Source organism: Aythya ferina (genome assembly GCF_964211825.1).
Source record: "Aythya ferina genome assembly, chromosome: 2".
NCBI classification, from domain to species: domain Eukaryota; kingdom Metazoa; phylum Chordata; class Aves; order Anseriformes; family Anatidae; genus Aythya; species Aythya ferina.
Genome location: NC_140297.1, coordinates 131,621,054 through 131,647,746, shown reverse-complemented (window position 1 = coordinate 131,647,746; position 26,693 = coordinate 131,621,054). Strand labels below are relative to the sequence as shown.

General features: G+C 36.4%; 1 protein-coding gene across 2 annotated transcripts; it reads left to right on the top strand.

Moving 5' to 3' along the window:
- Nucleotides 1–617: 617 nt before the first annotated feature.
- Nucleotides 618–26,375, top strand: SNX16 (sorting nexin 16). 2 transcript variants are annotated; one of them, XM_084509840.1, is made up of 8 exons: nt 618–765; nt 4,749–5,212; nt 8,959–9,045; nt 12,790–12,938; nt 17,788–17,857; nt 21,790–21,926; nt 24,133–24,249; nt 24,556–26,375. In XM_084509840.1, exons 2-8 carry the CDS (start codon nt 4,841–4,843, stop codon nt 24,662–24,664), a joined length of 1,041 nt encoding a protein of 346 aa, XP_084365966.1. In that variant the 5' UTR covers nt 618–765; nt 4,749–4,840; the 3' UTR covers nt 24,665–26,375. The 2 variants fall into 2 exon arrangements, with proteins under 2 accessions (XP_084365966.1, XP_084365967.1); XM_084509841.1 differs by lacking the exon at nt 618–765 and adding an exon at nt 825–843.
- Nucleotides 26,376–26,693: the final 318 nt, after the last annotated feature.

Here is a 26,693-nt window from a genome sequence, read left to right as displayed (position 1 = left end):
TGGTGTATAAATATAAGGTGTATGAAGATAATACACTTCTGGACACAGATTGTGCTGCTTTCACTTTCTCCACAACACCACGCTCCTCATTACTTGCACAAGTCACTGAGATACTGCATGGTTGATTTATTCCCCACATTTTCAAGAAAAAAAAATAATAATAATAATAAAAAAAAAATCCCCCTGCAGGGAACTATCTTGTCGCTTTCATCCGTGAAATTTAACACGGAACCCCACTACCACAGCTGATAGGTGTTCACGCCAGAATCTATCGCGACATGGCAGTGATCCGCGGCGCTGTGGCGCGACATGACGTCAAAGCGACATGACGTTGCGGAGCACAGGGGCTGCGCAGCAGGGACACGCAGCCCGCCTCGTCCCTCGGCCAGGCCCAGGGCCAGGGCCAGGTCACCCTGCAGGGGTCCCGCAGCCCCCTGCCCGCCCTCGGGGCAGCGCTGCGGTGAGGGCGGCGCACAAGGCCCTCAGCCCCCTCCATTCCGCCCAATCCCTCGGGAACTACAATCCCCACCGCGCCACGCGCCGCCTACATCACCCAGAATGCCCCGCGGCAAGCCGCCGCCGTGAATCACCCGGCGTTACCTTGGCGGGGCATGACGGGACTTGTAGTCCGCGAGCCGCCCCGCCCGCTCCCTTCTTCCTCCTCCAAAGCTCAGGTAGCGAGCTGCCAGCCCGCCTCCCCGGCACCCGGGGCGGGGCCGGGCCGGGCCGGGCTGAGCCGAGCGGGGCGGCGGCGGCGGCGAACGGGTGAGCGGGGCGGGGGGCGGCCGGCGGCGCTGAGGCGTTTGGGGGCCCGCGGCGGTTAGTGCGGGGCGGCCGTTTGGGGTAAGGGGGGTGTAGGTGAGCCGAGCCGGCACCGAGTCGTTGTGGGGTGTGTGGGTGGTTCTGTTTTGGAGTTGTGTAAGCGAGCACAGCGAGTGGTTTCTTTATTTTTTTTTTTTTTTTCTGTAGTGCTTAAGGAAACAGCCCGCTGTGGTGCTTAGATCCTAAAAAACGGGGGTCAGCCGGGCTTGGCCGCCCAGGCAGAGACCTGCGGAGTGTAACCGAGTGGCAACGCGGAGCCGAAACTCTCCTAAATCCCATTACCAGCCTTAAATAGGGATTGTTCTGTTTCATGGTCTGTTATCCCCGAATTGGATGGCCTACGTGTTTCTCCCTGAGCCTAAAACCCATTAGCTCTTAAAAGGGGTTGGAGCTGCAGTGGCTTCAAACTGGAGGCAAAGCCTTTCAAGTGGTTTTGTTGCAGCCTACAGAAGGGGAGGCGAGCACCAGGCAGGGCTAGTTGCCACCAGCCTGTCCTGTGGCATGTGGCAGGGCTCCTGGGGCACCCTCCGATCCTGTTTCACACTTAGCAGTCCAGTTGGACAAATGTTCTCATCTTTTTATTGCATTTTTTAATTTGCAGCTGGGGAGCAGGCTGAGCCAAACGCGGGTTCTGAACGGGGAGCAAATTTCTTATTAACGAGTAAGGTAGTTAAGTACTTAGTACAAGAAAGAGAGCGCAGCAGCTGGTTTATATTATAGGTGTCACGAGTGCGCTGTTTATTTGGAAAATTGGTGGGGCGCGATCATGCCACTGGTTTAACGCGGTAATGCAAGCCCAGGCTGCTGGGAAGCTCGAATAGTGCCCACCTAAACCATCCCTCCTTGTTGCAATGCTGTGAGCAAGGAGCACCGTGACTTGTCCTAAAGTATCTTACTAAATTGCTTTCTGTTTCTTCTGTGACGTGAATTGGCAGTAAGCCTCACATAGAAAGACTTAAGACCTGAAGTTGTGACCCTCGTTTGAGCATGGTGCCATTTTCACAAGTTCAGCCTTTATGAAGCATATGTTAATGGGATTTTTAAACCCTGTTGTAATTCATAATAAGTATTTTAGATAGTTGGAGGTTTTGATACTTTTACGGTTTAAGATGAATTTGCATATGCATATATTCATAAGTATAGTAAGTTCTGATTTAATATCTTTCTATGTTTTCTGTTTTCTTGAAAAACATATATCGTATTAAATGACATAGCATGCTGTTAGCTCATTTGACCAGATGCTTCCATTACTCAAAGAGTATTCTTCTGTTACTCTTCAGAGTTGTAGGAACATGGGTGAGATACTGATAGCATTGGCTCCTTTTATTTAACTATGGGTGTGTTTACTGTGAGCTTGAGCAAAGGATCTCTTTTACAAGCAAGTATTGGGATCGACACCCTTTAGTATGCATTGGCTCACAATTTGGGATGGTCTTAAAGTGTACAGAAGAAAATACAACCAAAAATGCACTCTGGGAGCAGACCTAATGCAGTCCAGCTGCAAATAAACATTCAGTGTCAATGGTACCAAATTAATGCTAGACTGAAATAAGAGTTGCTGAAGCACGAATAGCATGGATATAGGATTCTTAACACCAGGTGCTTTGCACTACAGATCCGTTCATGTTAAGCCTTTCAGTGATGTGTATGCATTTCAGGGTCGTAGTAAGTTCAAGACAGTAAGTTCTTGACTGGCGTTTCGCTTTAAAGAAGGGAGTTCTTCTAGAAAAGGCACTGTCCAGAAGCCATTGTAACATGAAAATGTCTTTTTTAACAACAATGACAGAAATACAAAGTGCTGAAAAGCACAGGCTTTTTTCCTTCACAAAGTTCTGAAAACTCCTGGGTGAATATCACAGTTTCCCTGAGGTGTGGGCATATTTTCCTTTGTTTTGATTCTTAATATGTTTTAGATTCATAAAGCAGCAGGATATAATCCTATTTTATCTATTTATTTACGGGTCCTTTGATTTGTTACAAACCTTATACTCAGCTGTGTTCTTCTGTTTACAGGGATTTAATCCCACACCTCGCAGGAACATCGCTGTGTAGGGCATTTGTTAAGGGGATGCTTTCAGTTCCTCATGCTGGTAACGTTTACTAGAGCCAGGTGTTAGGTTGTTCCATAATTCTTATGGGCTGCTGTACTGCTAGAGAAATCTGCCTGAGACAACATCACATCTTGATGTTTCTTTCTGTCTTAGAATTCAAAGCAAAGTTAAATTGAGGCAGAGGGCAGATTTGCTTACTGAGATCAAGGTGGAAAAAAGGGATTTAGATCATAGCCTTGCTAGCGAAGAATGCTTCCAAGACGGGTGACTTGCTTCTTTCCACCTGTGCAATGCTGAGGCACATCAGCCATCTGATATGTGGAGTTAAGTCACGCAGCCTGTGCTGAGTTAAGTCACGCAGGACTGTGCTGCAATAGAAGCTGCTGGGTAGTCCAAATTGTGCACCTGACCAGCAAAATAAATCAGGAGTGTATTACGACACTGGCATTTCTGTTTTCTCAGATTCAGCTGGTTGTCCAGCCTCACCCCCATGGTGAAGCAGAGTTACTTCAGCAGAGTTGCTGCCAATTTGAAATGGCTTCTTTAGGTCATCTTCCCTGAGCTTTCACACATGCAGAGCACGTGAAGCCTTCGCTATGTTCCTGAAAGGCTCAGGAAGTTTGTTTGTTGATTTGTGTTCCTCTGAATGAATTATTTCAAGAGCATTTTTCAGCCTTTCGTTTTGATACTGGTTCATTTCATGTTTGTTTACTTATTCATGTTCTCTAATATTTATTTAAAAGAAGAGAATGAAAACATCGCTTCACCCTGGCAATTAAAAAACTCATTTGGTTTTTGCTTCAGTAGATGATTGATTGTATATATGATATGAATCAGGCTGACAGTTTCCCATTTCATAGCTGCCTGCAGCTTCGCGGTTGGTTGGTGTACTCGTGGGTGAAATAGGTGGTGACTCAAATCCCATTAATCCAAAGAGATAGCATCTCATTTGCATCTTGTAAGAACACTTCTTTTGGTATGAGATGATGGTGCTTTTTTTGGCAGGTTGAGCCAGTTGTTTTATTTTTTTTATAGAAACATACATATACACAAGAGATTAATTTTAGCTTGAAATGATTTTCTTGTAGAACAATATCAAATCTTTGATTCATCGTCTTTGCTTGAACTTTTTTTTTCCCATGTTCATCTCCTGAAATGGAAAACTGGTTACCAGTACGACACTGCTTTTGATGTACATGCGTGTAAAACTTAAATTGCCGTAGTTCAAGCTACAGAAAGTGTGCCCAGTTAATTGTTACAGATATCTGCAGCATTATGTGCAACAGTTGTTTTGAAAAAAATATTTTGCTTTGAAAACAGATACATCATACTCAGTGAATATATATATATATATATATATATATGAGATGCAAATATGTTTTCTCACCCATGTTGTTTACTGTGTTTTCTTGTTGCTCATGTCATGCATATTATTGCCTGCACGTATGGCTCCTGGACATAGTACAGAAACAATCCTGAGAAGGACTTTTCTACTCTTTGTACTAAACGGTCACTAAACCTCCACGAACATTTTAGTTTATGCCTGAAAGTTCCTTACCTTTTCAATAAAAATTGTACTTATCTCATAAAGGAAAAAATACTTCTCTTTCATAATCTTAACTTTCACTTTCCATCGTTTTTATTTTAACAGTTGTGAAAGGCAGAGAATTCATGAAAAGCTGTCCCTCGACCTGTTGAGATGATTTGAAAGCAGTGTTTTATATGAAGCAAAACTATTTGTGAAAATGTTTACCCATCAGTATTGCTATTTACTACCCCAATACTAATACAAATTCTTCCAAAGCAGTATCTTAGTGTTTCTTTCACTTAATAAATAAATAAATAAAGCTTTTTTTTCCCTGACCTTCATTGCAGGTGCTGTTTTTGAAAAGAAGAGACAGCATGGCGCATACACTGAACAAACCTTAAACTTTTGGACCTGAAACTGAGAGTTTTTTCCAAAAAGGATGGCAACTCCCTATGTTCCTGTTCCTATTCCTATTGGAAGCTCATCATCCAGCTTTACAAACAGAAACCAAAGACGTTCTTCTTTTGGGAGCATCTCAACAAGTTCCAGCTCCTCAAAAGGACAGCTAGAGGACTCTGCCGTTGGTAGTTTTAAAAAGATGAGTGTGCCTGACCAGAATGGTTCTGCATCATCTGGGTGTAGTAGTCCACTTGTTAGGACTAAATTTACAGGTATGGATACATCCATAGAATATTGTACTCAGCCTGTAGAAGAAATAGAGCAGAACACAGATTCCAGAAGCTGGGAGGATCGACCGTCCACGCCTACTATACTGGGTTATGAGGTGATGGAGGAAAGGGCAAAATTCACTGTAAGTTTTTGGGATGGTATAGCTCATTCTCTAATGACAAGATAATCGTTGAACGTGCTCTGCATTCTTTTTCACTAATTAATCTCGGAGGGATGTTGGAGCACTGCACAAATACTAGTCTTGCAGTCCTGCAGCCTGACAGGAAAATATCATTCTCACTATACAGGTGGAAAAAAATGAGTCTTAGAAGCAGTCTTTCCTGTAACTCTGTATGTGGAATAGAAGTGTTTCATTGTACTTAGGTGTCAAGTATATCTGCTCAAAAAGTCAGAAATCTTGCAAAGTTGCCATTTCTCAAGAAATTGAAGTTCTAGATAGTTAAACATCTCAAAATGTAGTCTTGTATTTAAAATTAATGGTAAAACATCCAGGTATTATTTACCTTTAACAGTTATTAGTAACATACAACAGTTGCATTAAAGCACAAACATTTTTACAGCTTCTTGTGTTGCTAGGTTTAGTTTCTAATTACTGGAAATCTTCTGTCCTGAATACATTAGAGTGAGATATCACATGCAGTATCTTACGACAGAACACCAGCTAAACTGTTTTGTATTGATTTTTCTGAAAATGTTCAGTAGCTGGCAATCCAGATTTTTGACAAGCCATATATTAAAGCATTTGTGCATTTGTTTTTGTGGAACTGGTTGAAACATTTCTAAGAGATTATTAGGCAATGCTTGTGGGACTGATGGAATTTGTTATTAATTAATTGTGTTCCTTCAGGAGAGCAATGTTTGTCACAAATAGGTAGAAAGGAGGAAATAGCAGACAAACATTTTTCTCCTATTTTCTTTTAGATAGGTGTGTGTGGAAGCTAATATCTTGATACTTCAAATACTAGTAAAATCAAGTTCTTCTTGGAAAGAACTAAGTAACTTTGCTTTTGAATTATTTGATAATGATGACTTGACATAAGGTTTTCAATTTCTAACATCTTCATGCATGGTAGCATTAGAGAAGAGCCAAATTTTTGTGACATAGAGATGAAAAGATTCCTTTTTAAACAATACCTTCAAAACTAAGACAATGAGTAGTATTGTTAAGATGACACAGTTTAATCTGAAAATATGCCAAGGTTTAATCAACTGTGCACGTAGGATGTGCTTCAGCTGCACTGAAATTAAGGAGTCGAAGTTGTCACTGAATTTAGAAGTCCAGGTTACAGAACAAATGAAGCATTCTTCATGGATAAATTGCTTGGGTGCATTTTTGTTCTTTCTCAATTCACGTCTGTTGCTGTTTTTGTTTCTGAAAGCATGTAATTAACTGTTTATGTTTTCAGTTGGATGCTGAAAATAAGCGTGCTATTGTGCATTAAAACTAGTAAGTCATTAGTGCTAGAAATTTTGGTTGCTTCGATAATGCAAAAATCAATGAGATGGAAGGCAGTGGAAATTAAATTGAAACCACCAGTAGAAGTTAGAGCAGAGGCTCATTTACTAAAGGGTTTTTTGTTGTTGCATTTTTTTAGTTAGCTTTTTTTTTTTTTTAATTGTTAATATGTCATACTCCTCAAAAATGTGAGTCTGAGTTACTCCAGCTGGGTGCTGGGCAAATATTAAAAAAAAAAAAAAAAAAAAAAAAAAGTTAAATGTTACTGCCTGTTGGAGTGCGTAGCTGCTGAAAACACAGGGAGTAAAATGCTAGGTTAAAAACATCACTGCTTGTAAGCCATTGATTTCAAATGTGATAGCAGCTCTGGATTGTTCCATTATCATTTCTAGGTGGCTTAAGTAAAAAGTGATAATGAGACACTAAATCAGCTAAAAAGTTGTTACTAAATATTGCATATTTTCATTGAGTATCTTGTCTTTGTGGAATAAAGTGATTAATGATTACCTGAAAGCACTTCAGTCTGTTGACTTTGTAGTTTTTCCCAAAAAACTGTGTGAAGGAAGTGACAATTAGTTTTGTAATAGCCTAGTCCTGTTTGTTTGTTAATTACAAATCTTGAAAGGAAGGCTTTTTTTCTTTGGCAAGAAAACCAGAAAGATTCAGGTTGACTGTATTTTTTTTAGACAGTAATCGCGAGCTGATTGTGCTCTTTATTACAATTATGTACACATAACTTGAAAAGAATTTTTTTTACATTGTGTAATATTTACTTAGGCGCTCAAAGCAAAGGCCAGACTAGCTGTTTGGTGAGGTTTTGTTTGGTTGCTTTTTTTAATGTGCATTTATAAGCAATGTATTTGTAGAACTTTTCGTGGAACATCCTGTAAATCAGCAAAGCTACTGCAAAGCTGCTTGTTCTGTGTTTTGCTGTGTACTAGCAGTAAGTCTTCATGATTTTATGTAGCAGTTACGCTTCATGTAATTTTTATAACGTAAAATTGTTTATACTCTTGCTACGACAGGGAACACTTGGGCAAGCACAGAAAATGTAAGAAAGAAGAGTTACGTTTTCATGCTGTCTTTGCAGGCATCTTTTAATAAATTTGAAAAGCTAATAACCTTTTGCTCATGACTAAAATATTGCCTCTACCATAGTCCATGACTTCTACAGATGCTGCGGCTTGAAAGTAGAGTTCTATGTTTAAAAAGTAGATAAGAGAAGTATTTGCTCAAGGAATACTTTTCTTTTTCATTGTATTTGTGTGTAGCCTGTGTAATTTATTAAACTGCAAACAGTTACAAGATTTTAAAATAGAAGTGTTGAAACATTTTTCTGAAAGGTAAGTGTCTGGTGTACAGAAGCTGGGGTAGCTGTGTGGCTGGCTATGTGTTGGGACTGCAACAAGAAAAATGTACTTGTTAGTTAATCTGCTGTGGAAAAAATGATTTTACTATGAAACAGATTAGAAAGTGTTTTAAAAGTAATTAAGTGAAGTGTCTATCATTACAATTCCAAAAAACTATCTCTTTCTCCCTTGTATTTAATCAGTTTTGATAACAGAACACCTTCTGGAAAAGCTAATCCAGAGCAAGTGCAAAGTCCTTTTCCTTATGTTGGAAAAAGTAAGGTTGTGACATGAGAATTCTTTTTCCTAGACATGGTATAATATTTTTAGATGACGTTGTGTTTGTTGGATTCGTTGTGTTTAATTATTAATCTGTTTGATCTGTAGATTTCTGTTCTAAAGTTTTTTTTTTGTTTTTATCCATGGGCTTTTAAACAGTGTTACTACTGTGCTGCTGTTTTGCTAAATCTGTTTCTAAGGTTCCATTACTTCAGTTCTACAGTGCTAGTATCATAATTCTGACGCTGCAAACAGAGGAAGTGGTCATAGTTCCTGACTTTCTAGGCAGAGTAATGTTCACGATAAACGGACCAAAGCAGCATCTTATTTTTATCCTGCATCACTTTTGCTTTTGAGCCAAGTCAGATGAGACCTTTTCAAATAATACAACACTCAGTAAGTGATTATTACAGTCATCTTAAGGACAGATTGGCTTTAAGGATTATGAAGTAAAACGATAATTCAGCAATAGTTAAAGTAGGTCACTTATCTCTTCGATAGCTGAGACTATAGAAAACAGCTGATAGCTTTCTTCTTTCTGGAGAAGAAATCCAGATCTAGTTTCACAAACCATTTCTTTCAAGACAAAATAGTTAAAGATATTTGGGGATTATGGAAAGTCCTTTATTAAATCTGCAATTTATTCGTAGTGTTTATACTGATCTATTTTTTTTTTTTTTTCTGAGAGTTCTTTCATTAAGAAGTAAAGGGTAATTTCAGCCTTACAGCCAATGCATTTTGAAATTCTGCATATTTTTCTGATGTTCCTGTTTTTCCACACAGGTATATAAAATACTAGTAAGAAGAAGTCCAGAGGAAAGTTGGGTGGTTTTCAGACGGTACACCGACTTCTCCAGGCTTAATGACAAGGTTAGAACTATATGCTGGTAAATTCTCATCTGACTTACTTTTATTTCATGTTTTGTTTTATTTGTTGTACTTTTTTGTCACTTTTTTTTCTTGCTTTTTCACTGCACATAACATATACTGTGTTAATGAAAGACAAATTGTATCTCATTTTTTGTGAAGACTATATATGTGAATAGACATATATTACACATATGAACATATATCTAGTGAAAAGAAGATATTTTTTCATCTCCAGCTGTTAGTGTGCTTCATACTTTATATTTAATTTCCTTTATTGAATGGATTAGAAATAACATTCAGTAGTTGCATCCCCTGCGTGGGAAAAAAAACTAGGAGCCTGTATATTTTTGCAGGAATGATCCAATAATTGTTTATTCTCCATCAGTGCAACAAACTGTTTTTTTCTAGGGGCACAGACTGATAATTAGAGCTTTCAATATTCATTAAACTTTAGTTTTATGTTGGTCAGTTTTCAGTTGGTTTTAGTGTCTTGGACATAAATTATGAAATACTTTATCAGATCTTTAAAGCTGAAGATACAGACTCCTACTAAAAAGTTCTGGGTGAGCAACAGTAATATTTTTACGATATTAAAAATATATATAAAAAGCAAAAAATCTTTGAATTGGTAAATAATGTTTAGTAATCTGTTACTAATATTTGTATAGAGCAAAAAAGGAGAAGAAACAAATAACTACCATCTTTCTTGAGGTTGGTAGCAAATTATTTTTTTCCCTGAAGTTATATTAGAAGGTTGGCATTAAGTGACAGCTGAATTGAATAACTGATTGCTATGAGAATCATGATTTGAAGTATTAACTGAGGGGGAAGGGCTTTTCAGGAGGACCAGGTATACATGTATGCCTGACACATAGAAAAAGTATGTGTATTCGGATGTCCAAACTGAACTGAGAGTTAAACTTCAGCAGTGACTAAAATGAGGAAAAGGTGAAAAAAAATGGGATGCCTGTAGATAAAATCAGAAGGACTAGGTAAATGAATACAACTTGGCTAACTAATAGAAGCAGCTAGTGAACTTAGTAATATCATTCTATATTTGTCCTGACCTCTGTGAGAAATAAATGAGAAAAAATAGTTAGCAGTAGGACTCTGAAAAGTGTTTTGGATATAGCTTCTACCAGTTTCAGAAACAGTTTTAGTACAGAGCAGCTAATAAAATAGAAATGAATGGAAGTGGAAGAGCTGAAAGCCATGAACTCTCCTTTTAGGAAGAAAATAAACAAGTGCAGCAGAAGGTTTTTTTTGAAAAAGATTTGAAAAGAATACATGTAAGTCAAAAAGATCAAAAACAAAAAAAAGACATACAGATAGTACAAGTAGTGTAGTACAAGCTTGTGAAGACTAAGGCAGAAATGCTAAGGTGCAAGATAAGCTGTCACAGGACGCCAAGAGCAATAGGTAAACTTCTATAAATCATTAGAAACAGAAGTAAGGGAAGAAAAGCCAATACATGAGAGCAAACTGTAGAAAGCAAATGATACAACAAAGACTGAAATATACTGTTTCTTGCTGTAATAACAAAATCAGAGAGTATTTTGAGCATGACAGAACTTGATGTGTTAGAGGCAAAGACTATAATTTGGCTAGATGTGTAAGTTTTGTCTCTTAATAACATGTAGTGGGTTGAAGTATATGGGAAGTGTTGTTCTCTCCCCAAAACAGTGGGAAGAGAAGCTTTGTCAAGGCTATTACTCTGCCTGGAGAGCTACTGAGTGAAGAATGAAATGATCCATCTTAAGAACAAAGAAGTTAGCTAATTTTCCCTGAGACACTGCCTCATGTGACACGCATGAGCTATCCCATGACAGTGTAGGGGAGAGATGTCTAGAAAAGATGCTGGATCCAAGCAAGAAGCCACAGCCAGCATAACTCGTTTGACCCCATGGTTTTTACTTATGCATCCAAGTAGTGTTCAAGAAAGAACGCCTCAGGACGTGCCATTGAAAATTGGTATGCTGACAGCTGCTAGCTTTCTCATACCATGTTTGTTGACAGGAGTAATCTGTGGGTAGGCATACTCTTTCCTCAGAAATAAATGATGTGATCTACATAACCAGACAAATGAAGTCATTAAAGCAGAGATCCATCTGCTTGAAAAGCTTTCCTGGAAGTGATTGTCTGTACAACTAAGATAACACAGGAACTCCTTTTGTAATCTTTTCTGAGTTTGGTTCTGTTCAGCATTTCATTAACTTTGTGGATCATGAAGGATACTTACATGTATCATATTAATGTTAAATTGATAGAGATGAAGGAATTTTGAATGACCAAAGATAAACTTAAAAATATCAAGAAGAGTCTAATACAAAAATAAAATTCAGTAAGCAAAGAGGAAAGTGGGAAGATTTAAATGCACAAACAAGAACCAAGGCTTTCAGAATAGACTGTTCTATAAATAAGAAACTAGTTGTTATCATAGGGCTACAAATTAATTATGCAATTATGTGATTTTTTTTAAAAAGCATCCTTTGCATGCTATGAGATAGTACATCTGTGACCCACTTGTGATTATTTTGTTAAGCTGTAGGGAGATTCTAGCTGGAATACAGTATCTCTTTTTAACTGAACCACCCGGAACCTTTTCCAAGAGTCTATGAAAAGTAATTAAAAAGTACAAAAATTAAAGCTTACTGTCAGAAGGCTAAAATTTTTCCATGCAAGAATCAAGATACCCATTGAAGAATTATTGTGGTGCTCTGTAAACATAGAACACTACTGTTTTCAAGACAGTTTGTAGAATTCCTATCACTGGAAGACACATATGAATGTATTTGCTTTATGTGCCAGTATCTCTGACAGAAATTTCTTTGATCCCGTCTTTGCAAAAAGATTAAACTGTTCTTGAGGCAATTGAGGGAAAGCTATTTTCGTAAAAATCTGTTTGCTTTTTCTATTGATTCTAAATCCTGCTTGAGGTTTTGTGTCTGAAGCATACCTTCTAAGAAAAGGCATCTAGAAATTTTCTTCTGAAGTTTTAATATTTTTTGGTTTTCATGCATATTAGAAAAACAGGTAACTGGCTGGCGTGGATGGCTCCAATTGTTATATAAATTCCATCTTCTGCTCACATATTTCAATTTTGAATTCACAGAAAATCTCTCTAGATATTTCTGACATTTTAGTAAAGGCCATTAATAATAAAGTAAGCCAAAAATACAATTTTGCAAGTCTCAGTACTAAGGCTTATGCCACCTCCACGCATATGGAAACTTTAATATTTTCCATGTACAAAGAGCTACTTTTTACTAGAAGGATGCCATGCATATGTCGCCATTCATTGTTAAAGTCCTCAAGAAAAGATGAGTTGCAGAGTTACAGGTCTGTAATGAGCTTTATATATTTTATCTGTGTAGTACTTACTAACCCTGCATACTGTAGAAGAAGCACCATTGAAATGCTTACTCTTCTGCTACTTTTTGCTTTGATAGTTTCCTTACATTTACTGACTCAAAGACATTACATAACAAAGCAAAGCTTTGGAGTACTGTCTTTTATATGGTGAATTTGAGAGAGCATTTCGTTGTATAAGGTACAGTGACAGAACTGTGCCTACAATTTATACTATGTATATTTTGAATTTATTTACTATTGTGAAAATTGCCTAGTGTTTGAACTGAAGACAGAACGAACAGGTGATTCTCAGTAAAGTCAACGCCTTTATCAGATTCAATATTTCATATAGACTTTTTTATTGTTTTCATTCATCTTTGATTTCTGTTTTAGTTAAAAGATATGTTTCCAGGCTTTCGATTGGCCCTTCCACCAAAGCGCTGGTTCAAGGATAATTATAATCCTGACTTCTTGGAAGATCGACAGTTGGGACTACAAGCATTCCTCCAGAACCTAGTAGCTCACAAAGATATTGCTAACTGGTATGTAATTAAATTTTCCTACGCATTTGTTTTTTTGTGTTCCAACCCCTCATATAGGCTACTAGAGTCTAACAGTGTTTTTGAGCTACAAAGTAATGGATTTTTGTTAACATTCATGTTGTTCATAATATGAATTATTTGGTTTCCTATTAATTTAATCACATTTTAATCTAAGCAAAAAAAGAGGAGTTGCACATAGTTAACTGAAAACTATAATGAGGTTAAGTGTTAGGCTTGCACAGTGCTAAGTACCTATGCTATTATGCGATAAATTCTTAAAATGTGCATTAAACTATAGTTGTTTAATTTACATGACATGATAGGAATAGGAGTACCTTTATGGATTGCTTTACATGAGTAAATGTAAATGACAAATCAAAAAAAAAAAGATATAAGAAGAATCTAAAAAACATACCGTGTTTAAGCAACAAAGTGCAAAGGTCTCTTTGAACAATGTTATTTTCATACCAAGTGGAAGATTCTCCCAAAGCTGGAGGATGAGAAGAATGTAACTTTGGCAAATGAAATGTAAAATCATGTTAATATAGGCCAAAAGAGGAATTCAGTAAGTTGCTAGAGGCAGAGCAATTACTTCTGATGTTGGAGAAGGTTTTCAGATCTAAAGTTCTGTTGTTACTGTATCAGAACCATTCTTTGAGGAATCAGTCTGAGGAACTGTCTTTTTAACAAAGTTTCAGTTGAAAATTAAGAGTAAGAAACTGTGTAGAGCAAACAGCGTTCCCTTAATTTTAGGTGAACTAAAAAAGAATAGCTAGGCTCTTGTATAAGAGCATCTACTGCCCACATCTACCTGAGTTTTTTGGAAGAATGGCTATTGCTACAGTTGACACTTTATAAGGAATTTGAGTGTCAACTCTGGGAACTATAGATCGGTAAGTAAGTTTCACTTGTGGTACTGCTTGCAATTTAAAAAAAATATTGTAAGAAGGTTAACAATATTTGGAAAAGTAATATCTTTTGCAGAGGAAAATTTATCTTCTAAGTAGTTAGGAGAGAAATCATATAAAATAGTTTAAAGGTAAGGATAAAAGGGTTCTTGGAAATTTAGGGACATTACATATGGGATCCTGGATCACAGTTCTAGACACCAAAGTTCAGAATATCTGGAAGTGAGCAAAGAGATCATGAAGTATTGTAAAAGGATCCGTAGGCACGGAATGACTAACAGATTAAATTACATGTTCCAAGTGCAAAATGGCACTAAGTATATACATACAGAATCATACTCAGTTGGATTTTACAACATAGAAGAGAACCATTTTCACTGATATAAATAGTTTTCTCAATTCAGTATCCAGAAATAATTAAAAGGATAAATAAAAGTTGATGAAGAGGAACTTGAAAGTAAACAAAAATATACTTTATTGCTGTGGGAATCTGAATTGCACTTCCACATAGTACAGTACTAAAACACAGTATTCAGTTTCAAAAGAGGGTCTGCTAGAAATATTGAGAAGACTACAGAAGAACATCCACAGAAGAGTTCTGGTCTATTTAGTCTGTCATCTTGGGAAAGGCTTGGCTAAAGAACAAGGCACGTGAAATCATCAAGGGGATAGAGAAGGCTGAGTAAACAATGCTAATTTTTTGGATGATTCATAGTCATCTCTCAGTAAGTCATGCTACCGGGTGAAGGTTTGTTGTGAGATGTTTGAGACAGGAAACATAAAAGGCTTCAAACAAACTGGGATCAACATCTGCATTTCTCTGTCAGTAGCTATTAAACATGATCATCTGGATCAAATATATGGCTGCGAAGTTTAAGAACTTCCTGGTTTTTAAATTGCACAGTAATAGGAGTGCCAAGAAAAGGAATTCTGTAAATGTCAGTTATGTTTCGCTGCTGGTGATAAACTAGTGAGCTGGGTGGGCTTTTTTTTTTTTTTTTTTTTTTTTTTTTTTTTTAAGTCTTCTTGAATAGTTCTGAAGGGTTTTTACTGAACTTCATGTTGTTGCAGCTAGTTAGGTATTTGAAGTAGCTTGTTTATATCTTGATGGCAGTGTAATAATTTAAAAAAAAAAAAAAGCTGTGAAGGCAACTCACTCATCAGATGCAGAAGGTAATATAAATGTTTGTGGAATCAGGTTTTTATTTTGGTTAATGAGCAGGTAGTTAGCTGTAATGTGGCTTTGAAAAGAACCTGGCTCTTGGCTGTGTGAGGCTCTGTATGAAGAATAAAAATTCCAAAACATAAGATATCCTGATAGGATATAATGTTTGTATCTGTGGAAAATCCGGATTCTTCATGATATGATTAAAATTAGATAAATATGATCTGTCTGATTCCTTATCCACTTACCAGAGAGTAATAGTTACTGTTAAATTATTATTTACATCTTACGTGAGCAATGGTGAGAATCTGACCCTGCTTCCTCTTTAAAATCTCACCCTTCTCTGATTTTGCAAATACATCAAACTGTTTAGGTCATACCAAAAGTGAAGGACCTTTTCTCTTTGAAGAAAAGTCTCTTTAATTTCTCTTTATGCACTGTATTATCATCGGGGTGTATTGACTGTGAGGAAAATCTGCACTCCAGATAAAGAAGTAATTTTGTGAATCTATTTCTATTTAAAATAGGTATACCAAGTGGCTTAAAGATAAAATATTAGGTTGGCATGCAGAGGAGTAAATTTAGAGTCTCTGCGTTTTGCAGATTTCTCATCTTTTGCCTTATATTGGGAATTCAGTGGAAGATCAAATTGAAATCCACATACAGAGTTTAATGTGTTCAAGAAAATTCCATGTAACCCACAAAGTGGGAGAAAGAAGTTTAACCTGCTAAACAAAAGTAACACAAAGCTTTATAAATGACAGGGCTCTCCTCTGCCCACACCCTGTACAAGAAGCAGCTTGAAAGGGAGAAACTCAGCTGCTGAGTCTTGTCCCAGATCTCTGGTGCAGCACTGTCCTTCCTGCCCTTTTCAGTACGGGTGTGCGCTGGCGTTGCTGCCTCCTTTGAGAAGGATGTCAGCTGGCTTAGCAGCATAAAGGAGAGGAAGCCACGTACAGCAGTCTCCGTTACGTGATGTGGAAGATTTCTGTGAACTGTCACTAGTGGCAGAATTATCTTCTTTTTGCTAAATGAAAGGAAGAGGTATAACACATGGAGGGGAAAGCGGGTTCTCAGAGTAAAGCTAGGCTGCAAATGAATATTTATGTCATCAGATGGATATTTTAGAAAAAAATATATATTTTTTTTTCAGTAGTCTTGTGTTGCAGTGACCTGTGGCTTTAAATTTCTTGACTTACATTAAACAGTAAATCTACAGCTTTCAAGAAGTTTCCAAAGCAATATAAAAAGACAGACCACTCTGCCAGCAGCTATCGGGAGAACAAAAAATGGGTATGGCCTTCCAGAAGTAGACTGTAGATTGAATATTTTTGCACATCTATTTGTCTGCATATTTGCTTTTCATGCACAAGCATTGCCGTATGTTCTGTCATTTTAATATTACACTTCAAAATAAAATTACTAATGACATTAAATTAAATATTTTAAAATGTTTGAACTGAGCTGTGTGAGTCATGCATGAAGATACTGGAGAGGAATGATGAGCAGAAGTGTTTCCGTATAATGAATTCTTCTGCATTAGGCATATGTGAGTTCATTCAGCAGAACTTTCATCTTTATGAAAAGAGCAATTCAACCATTAAAAAATAGGTTTGAGCACTATGGTGGAAAAGGGTCACTTCAAACAAGCTGATGAAACTATGTGGATGGAAGAAAAAACTTCCTTGAAAATGTACTTCATATGGCTGAATAACTTTTCAGTTGGTTTGGGATTATTTTTCTAATAATTTAACAATTGTATTGACTCTTACCATCTATCACTTTCTGAGCTAGTTGGAGTGATAATGTTAGTTTTAGTAGTAGAATTTTATTAATTTATGTGGAAGAAAGTTTAGGCTATGGCTTGCACAAGTCATGGAAAAAAAACATACATTTTTCACATAGTTTAAGTGGAGAAAGGAATGGATCATTATCACAGGAGGAATTTTTCATGTTGTTGTAAGGGCTGCTTGGGTGACAGTGGATATGAAGACAAAAACTCTCACTAACCCTTCACTGAAAAAAAACCCTGCATCTTCAGATTTGCAACAAGCAATTGAAACAGGCTTACATAAATCCAGGAACAAAATAAAGGTTCAGTACAGGATGCATTTTAGATCAATACTGCTCAGAGTCTTTGTAAAACTGAAAGTGACGTCATAACCAATGTTAGCTGAAAAAATGTCTCACTTTCCATTCTCCTTGCTGAATCTGAAACTGATCAGATTGGTAGCTAGATAGAAGTTCTATTTCTTGTGTTTGTACGGAGGGCAGAAAACTTCTTCATCTTGCCATCACCTTTCAGTGGGACTTAGGAGGAAGAGACAGAATGAGTTTGGATCCTCTTTTTTTTTTTTTTTTTTTTTTTTTTTTTTTTTTTTTTGCATTTAATGCAATAGGAGATGATTTAGGGATTTGTAAGTAGTGAGTGCAAGCACAGAACTGATAATAAATTACTTGGTAATTAATTATAATATTCTAAATTCTGAAGATACAGTTTGAAGATTTGAAAAAAGTGTTCTAAATTGAATACTACCTTTTGTTTGAAAACTTTTCAGTGTACTTGTGCAATTTCTCAAGTTTTATTTTAAATACTGTCCCTAGTTAACACATACCAGTGAGACTTAATAGTTTATTGACGTTAATGTGAATACTTCAGAGTTATATGAGGTTGTATGCCTGCATCCTTAAAGAAATATGACTTTGTATCATCATCTGTAAGTATTGTTGCTTTTTTTTGTACTTTAAGTAATTCACTCTATTTTATTTGTTAAAGCCTTGCAGTGAGAGAATTTCTTTGTCTGGATGATCCTCCAGGTCCTTTTGATAGTCTAGAAGAGAGCAGGGTAAGTGCTATGTAATATGTTAGGCAGTAGAAATCAGTAGTTGTTGAAATATTGTAAAATATGCTGGGATGTTGCAAATGGAACACTTTTACCCTTTCACAAACATTTGCAAATGTATGTATTTCTAAAACTGACAAGAGTCTGTTGATAGTTGGTGCACACTGATGATCTTTGACTGCTATACTTGATCCCTGTCCCAAGATACAATTGCTTCCTTTTAGCCCTTATGCATAGTGTATGAAATTTGTTTGTTTGTTTAAAGGCAAGTGGTAGAAGTAGTCCTGTTCTGAATATAAGTAGAGGGGTTTTTTTAAGACTTATTCAACACATTGTCACAATGTGTACACCATAAACTTCAAGCCTTGCTGTAAAATATTCTTTCTATGAGATGTAATAAAGGGAGTAATTGTTACCACCGAAAATAGTGTTCTTGCTGATAACTGAGTAGTGTCAAGTAGTTGGTAAGGCAGCAGACTTGCAACATGAATGTGAGCACAGTGGACAACTAATAAATACTGCATGCTGCAGTCTGTTTTGTTAGAAGTATGTTTCACTGGCATGCTTAGCTATATGAAATGTGGCTAGAACTGGTCTTCTTAGTTTTCTTAATTGATAAAATAAAAATGCTTCAGAATTGTTTGTACATTGTTAATGCTATAGAAATTATGAATGTTAAGTGAAGCTCCTGCAATTAAATTTATACTTTGCATTCTGTTGAGTGCAAGTGAGAGTGCTTTGGCTTTTGTTCCACTGGATCAAAATTGTTCCATTCTATGTATGCCTGAAGGATTTGGTATATTTTGTTTATTATGGGCTCCTGTTTGATTTTCTATATGGTTACTTTTCATCTTAAACAACTTACCATTAAATAGCTAATTTAAGATTAAAATTACAGGAATTACTTGTTCAGATAGTTGTTCATTAAGAAATGTAAGTACCTTCTCTAGAAATCTTAATCATGCAAACTGTGGTGAAGTGTCAGGGATATTCTTCCACCATACAAATTTAGACAAACTATTACAATAGTCCATTAACCATTTCTAGAAATTTATCAGATGTAGCTGTCACGAAATTCTGGTCTCTGAGGTTAGTACATCATGTTACAGAGTGGTTGGGGTTGGAAGGGACCTCCAGGAGATCACCTCCTCCAAACACCCTGCTTCAGCAGGGTCATCTGCTGCAGGTTGCCCTGGACCCATGTCTAGTTAGGTTTTGAGTATCTCCACAGGCAGAGACTTCATTACTCCTCTGGTTAACCTGCTCCAGTTTTTGATCACTTTCACAATAGGAGAGGTGGTTTTTTTTTGTTGTTTTGTTGTTTTTTTTTGATTGTTTTGTTTTTAAAGTGTTTTCTTGTATTCAGATTGAATCTCCTCTTTTTTAAATTTGTGCCCATTGCCTCCTGTCAGTGGGCTCTGCTGAGCAGTGTCACTCCCTCTTCTTCATTCCCTCCCACCAGGAATTTATACATATTGATAAGATCACCCTGAGCCTTCTCTTTCCAGACTGAAGAGTATCAGCTCTCTCAGCCTCTCCTCATGTGAAGGATATTCCAGTCCCTTAATTATCTTTTGATGTTGATCTTTGAATGACCATGGTCTCTGGGGTCCTGTTGGACACTAAGCTAAAAATCAGCCAGTTCCTTCAACACTCATGGGTGCAAACTGTCAGGCCCCGTGGATTTACATATGTCCAGTTTGTGCTCCCTAACTTGATCCTCTTCTACCAAGGGTAAGTCTGTCTTGCCCTTCTGTGTCTTTTCCTCTGGTTACAGAAGCCTGCATTTCTGAAGGCCAGAATTACTGGTCAAAACGGAGGAGAAGATGGCATCAGGTACCTCAGCCTGTGCAGTGCCATCTGTCACCACTTCTCACGCTCGATTCAGCAGCAAGTCCAAAGTTTCCCTAGTCTTCCTTTTGTTGAATATGTACACACACAGAGTACTTCCTTCTTTCTTTTCGCATCCCTTGTCAGATTAAGTTCCAGCTAGGCTTTCACTTTCCTAAATCTTATCAGTGCAAGATCAGAGAGCAGCTCGTCCTGGGTCATCTTTCTATGTTTCTACCATTTGTGCACTTCCTTGCTCATTCATGCATGTTTCTTGCCACCTTTGCTTGATTTCCTACTTGTTAAGATGAACCTGTCTTGAGCTTGGAGGGGGTAGTCGGTGAAAGGCAACGAGCTCTCCTGGACCCATCTTCTTTCCAGCCTGGTATCCCATGGATTCTTTCTTGTAAGCAGTTTTTTTTGAAGAGCTTGAAGTCTGCTCTCCTGAAACTTCTATTTTTTTTTAATAAATGTTTTTATAGAATATTCTTATTTTCCCTGTGAATAGGGAAATTTATATGTGCATAATACAAAGATAGAAATTAAATAACTTAATGATATTCTTAAGGAGACGATGGCCAACTTTCAGCAGCAACACAAACAGTTTTACAACATGCACTAGAATTCATTTAATTGTCTTGGATGAAACAGGAGTAATGCTTAATGGAAATGATTGCTAGAGTTCACCTAAAATGCTGCATGAAGATTGAATTGTGTGTAATGTGTTCTTGGCTCTAAAAGATGTGAATAAAGCTGTGGCTTAACTGATGATTGGTCTTAAATGCTTGTCAACTAAGATAAATTTGCTATCTCTGTCAATAAAAAAAAAAAGTAAAACTCAATGAAAAAAATAGAAATGGTTATTGGATTGAAAAACACTGCACTTTTAGGAATGCAGTTGTAGCAGTATTCTTAAGTGACAGTCAGTTAACATCATATAAAATGTTTATATATAGTGAAATCCATGGATTGGTGGTTAGTTGCATGTAATGTTAATCCAAGATAGCCTCCTAAATGTGTTTCCTTATTTAGCAAGAACATGTAAATTATTAAATCAGAATTGCACATGAGTGTTGGTAGGCTCACTTTTACCAGTAGTAGATCACCAGGCTCTGTGCCAACACTTTGATTGTTTCCTGCATTCAGTGAATATTGCACTAAATGTTAGCTCTATGTTAAGTCTTGAGGCTGCTTACTGTCAAATTCACAGAATCACAGAATCACAGAATTTTCTAGGTTGGAAGAGACCTCAAGGTCATCGAGTCCAACCTCCAACCTAACGCTAACAGCCCTCCACTAAACCATATCCCTAAGCTCTACTATCTAAGCGTCTTTTGAAGACTTCCAGGGATGGTGACTCCACCACTTCCCTGGGCAGCCTGTTCCAATGCCTCACAACCCTTTCTGTAAAGAAGTTCTTCCTAACATCTAACCTAAAACTCCCCTGGCTCAGGGTGTGCTATGTAAGTGTCGTCCTCAGCAGGGTAACACAAAATACCTGCCATGACTGAGTCAATACTGCTCTTAACATTTCTTTAAGCTTCTTAAAAAATAAAATATTATTGGTCTTAGAGTTTTTATGCTTGTCATATTTACAACAGCTATTTGGTTCCCAACTGTAACTTTCTATCTTTATCTGGTATACATGTAAGTGAAGAATATTCACTTTTTCTGAATATTCCTAGCATCTCTGTTACTTAGATCTAGGAAACTGACTTCTAAGTTAGGTGAAACCAAAGTTTATGTGAAGTACAAAGGGAGTTTGGGATTTCAGCTGATGTTCTCTATAGGCAAAAAGGTTCAATATTAGGGACTGCATGTCAGAAGAGGGAAACCTCTTTCTCTAAAACCTTTTATTTTATTGAGACACAAACAAAGGATGCAGTAAAGTATTTATATTGCAATATAGTATAATAAATTCATTGCTCAAAGCAAAGTGGCATGTTTTATTAAAGGCAACTTTTTTTTAAGTATGTAGCTCTTTATGGTAATCAATACAAAGAAAAGCAGCTACAATTCTGTTGCAGTTTGGTATTTCTAAAAAGAAAAATCAATAAAGGCAGTCCTCTGAAGTTAAACTGAAGATGTTCTTAAATGTCTTTTAGGCTTTCTGTGAAACTCTGGAAGAAACAAATTACCGTCTACAAAAAGAACTGCTTGAAAAACAAAGGGAGGTGGAATCACTGAAGAAATTGTTAAATGAAAAACAACTTCATATAGATGCTATTGAAAGAAGAATTAGGTATGTAGAAATTGTAGGACTTTCAGGAGTTTCTTCACATGAAGGCATTTTCTCCAGATAGTTGGAAGCAGCAGCTTTATATGTATTCTTGAAAACAATTTTCCCCACATAACTGCACACAAGGCAGCATTTTCAGTAATCTTTCTCTAAAAGCTAAAAGCTTTTGTTCAATACAAATAACTGCAAAAGCGTTGTCCTGTCTTCTCCCTCTAAAGTAACTAGGATTATGTTTGTTAATCCTTTAAATCTTGTAAAGAAAAGGTAAAGATTCTATTCTGCTTTTGAAGTGTTGGATATGTGAAGTGATAGAGGTGAGAGCAGTGGAAAAATTGCCTTGAGTTACAAAATTTCCCCTGTACTCAAAGCTTTGACAGAACATAATGATAAAATGCCTATATGCCTGTTTTAATGTCTAACTTAGTTCTGAATTGCCTGGAATGTTGCCACAGATAGCTTTTAAATACCACTGGAGATTGTCCATTTCAATCCAAAGAAAAAAATCGGTGGTGTTTCATAGGAAAGCTTTATGGTGCATGTCTGCTAAATTTTGCAGCAGGTGCAGGGGAGTTAATACTCAGTGTCCTGCTAGGCCTGCTAAGCCAGTCTTCATGGGGTTTCCTTAGCAAAGGACTAAATTCCCATGCATGCTTTAATACTAAGGTACTTCAGTATTGACTAGGTTGTTGATTCTAGCATTTCCAGATTGACTAACAAGTTACATTTTTGAATATATGGTTTAAGTGGGCTAGATTTGGAGAAGGATTTAAATTAGTGTGTTTTATTTTGATTTCTGATACTATATTTAGTTTGTAACTCTACTCCTGAAGAGAAGTAACTGAGAGTTTAGAAGATGCTTTTCCTCTTTTACAAAAAAATCATGATTTAGTACTATCAAAAATGCCGAAATAGCCAGTGAAAACTAACTTGTATTTGGCTAAAACATTGTGTCAAGAAATTTTGTATGATTAAAACTGAAATAAAAAGCCATGATTAACAAGAAGGACTTTTCATCTTTATTGTTTTCCTGGAAGACGGATGATTTGCTTCATTCTTCTTATTTTAATTTAATACAGATATACCCTGTCTGTTTTCAAGATGCTTCAAAAGTATTGAAAATCAGCCAAGTAGTAGTTGAAGTGATTTTTAGTTGTAAAAATAAGTTACCAAGTAATGGTGTGACTTTGTTTAATAAATAAATAGAAATGAATTTGGGTGATAGGAATGGAACCCAAAAGGAATGAACATTACTTTTCGAACATTACTTTTCCCTTGTTGAAATGTTTCGATCTGATGGCCCTGATTAAGCATCTGCTGTCTTTACACTCTCAAGGCCAGGTGTCTAAAATGTATATTAAAAACTGGATTAAATATCAGATTTACAGGCTTTCAAACATACCGTGCCAGGTTTGGCCCAAAGATAGACCAATAATTAATTAGATAATAAATACTGAAGTATTACTTAGTTCATGTTAAAGGTATGGAAACAATAGTAGGTCAAATATTGTAGAATATAGTAGAATATTGTGAATATAGTAGAACTATTTTCAACACAAAATTGTTCACAAGACTTTCGAATTCAAGTGATAGATTTCAACACTAAATTTGTTTTCCATGCAGAGAAATGCTTTGGAAACAAGGGTTCTTTTGGTTTTGTTTTTTGTAGATAATTTTACATGAACACATGTCCATTTTTAGCCAGGTTAGTTGGACCATCAATTTATGTTGCTGTTAAGAAAAAAAAAATATTACCTTTCCCTTTAATAGGAGGTTGTATTACTCTGTAACTTTAGATGCAAGTTTGCCAATGGAGAAACTTGTGAAATTGTTGAAGAAATTTGTTTTATCATCTTGTCTGTCTTCCTTCTGTGTTTTGATTTTGTTCCTTCTGTCATTGAAGCAAGGTGCACATGGCTTAGATCATATTTTTCTAATTGCATACCTAAAATCATAGTCACTTCTCCGAGATGTGAATTATTTTGTACAGCTACCAAATTGTGATACAAGCAAAGGATTGAATTTTGTTTAAGCTCTTTAAATAGCTATCCAGTGCAAACCCTGCACCTCTGTAGTAATAAAAGAATATGGCTCATGTTAGGAGTGAGATTGATAGGTTCCCAGAAACTGCAAAGTTTAAAATGAAATAGCTTTTTGGTGATGAATGTTTGTTATAAATAGGTTGATGGTACTCTGTTCTTACTTGTTACAGGGATTTATCTTCAGGAAAAATGACTCGTCAAATGTCAGGAGAAGAAAGTGAGTGCAGTGGTGAGGTGGAGTCTTCTGCAGTAGAAGCAGACCAGGGTACCCTGGGTGAGGATGGCTGGTAAATACTATTACTTTACTTAAAATGTGTTTTTAATTTTTCTTAAGGTATCTTTTTAAATCGTCTGTCTTATATAAATTCTGCACAGCTGAGGAATTCAGCTTTTTTTTTTTTTTTTTTTTTACTTCTCTGTAGCTATCCCATGTTTCATGAAGGACATCAGGATGGATGATTTTAGGTCTTAGAGCTAGTGTAAGTGATAAGTTGAACAAGCTTTGTAAATGTTTGGTAGATTGCAGGCATAAAATCACTGTAGAGAATGATATTAGTTTCCATTTGACAAAGTTTATTGATCTGTTGTTGCAGCTCAGATAAAGAGAACCACGAGGCATGCTGGAGCGGCTCTCTGCCTGAAAATTCTGTACCAGAAATTGAAGTTGCTGAAGTAGCATATACTGCTGATGAAGAAGAATAGATCGGTAGCATCTGCTGTTATCTGGGAAAGTTTCATGCTTGGGACATACACTGTGGGTAGGGGCGTATAGTAGCTGTAAAGAATTTACAGTAAAGAGCAAGAATGCACATATTGAATGTTTACATAAATCCTTACAAATTGTTAACATAAGAAATATACCCAGTGCTGCTTTGAGTTCAGTTTTTATCTAGCCTTTATATATTTAATATATTAAAGTCTAATAAGGTCTAAAATCAGCTAAAATTTAGATAGTGTACATACACAATTTGGCTGACTTTCATAGCTGAGTGGCATAAACTTTAAATCACCAAACACATTTAACTAGCATGTCATACATTGCCACTGATGTGACACATTCAATGTGTTCATCTGTTTGGTGTTTGTGTTTTCATATTCTTAATAGCCATACATTAATGATTGTTAAAGTAAAGATGGACTCATCTTACGTTTAATAAGATTGTAGCATATGTTGTTTTTAAATTCTAAAGTTGAAGAATATTTCTCTGGAAATTTTAATGCAATGCAATAGGAAAACTTAGAGTACCAAGAGAAAAATACTTATGAAACAACATGGTAGTGTGACATTTTAAGAAAAAAAAGAAATGGTCATTTTTGCTGAAGGAACTAATACGAGACCCCCAAAACACTGTGTATTTTCATCCCAAGATAGCATGCTGTAATACTTTTAGTTTGATAATGCTGCTTTTAAAACCTGGGATACCTTTGCCATATCTCCATGTAAAAATAAAATCGGTGAGTTTGCCTTTTACTTGGAATACTACCTCTTATCTTGCTAATGCATTCATGTTTGTTTAAAAATATTCCAGATTATATGGAGATAAATGAAAGACTTGTAAAGAAGCCATATTTTTCTCTGCACAGTTCATTACTAGATTGAATCTAGTTGCAATGTGTTTTTGTTTCAATGTATTGTACATGTGGGGATATCTCTACATGTGTTCTAAAGCCTATTTTTCAAAACATTGAGACAGGAGATGCACTTTATAATTAAGACTCCATTGTGCCAAGTTCAGTTGGCTAATTGGTTGAGAAAGGGGAGTGGCAGGGAGAGGATTATGTAGTGCCTTTTTGTATTTTACTTGTTCATTACTGCAGAATTTTGTTACAGTGCTCTTGCTCAGCTTTGTGGAATATTTGATACAGATTGTTTCTGTTCTTCACTTATTTACTGAAAGTGCCTTGTTTTATTCTGCTTTTCCGATAGGAAGAATGCTGTTTTGTTTTAATCCCCCCCCATACCACCCACATCGTTGTTTAATGTTGTTAATATGCAGTGTCTTTGTGCTGGAGTTTTCAAAGGGAGCTTTGTACATCAGACTGTGCATACAATGACCTTTATGCAGAACTGTATGAACCTTCCTGGTGAAATAAAACTATGGACAAAACACCTGTCTTCTCTTTTCCATTGTAGAAAAAATGTTGAATGCTTTGCCTGGTGAAAGAATAAAAATGTTATTAGAAAGAGACATTTCTTACCTCACATGGTTTCGTGCAGTTACTCAGCTTTAGGTCTGAGTTCTGGTTGTACCAAAATCATTTGCTTAAAAATGAATGAGAATGTTGTAACAAGACACCAAAAAACTTACTGTATTTCTGTTGAAGATTAAAATATAAAAGGAACTATTCGTTTTTATAGTCTACCTGAATCCTCAGAGACATTGAGTGAACTCAATAAAGTTATGTCACCGTATTGAAAATTCATGTTATCTTTTGTCAGATGTCACTCATATATTTGATATGATAATTGAACTGTGTGCATTAGTGTTAGCTTTACAACTAAAAATGTTTCCAAAAAAATCTTGAAAAGGTGCTTGGGTTATGTATATGCTAGGCTGTTCTAAAGTACTGCAGGTAAACGCAAATCTAGTCAGTGACAATAAAACAACATAAACATCTTACAGTTCAGTCATGAGAAGACAAAGCAATGTGCATTTTGTTGTGCTGTCTTTAAAGCTGATATTTTGCTGTCCCAAAACACTTAGTATCATGTACATAGACATTTCTGTTC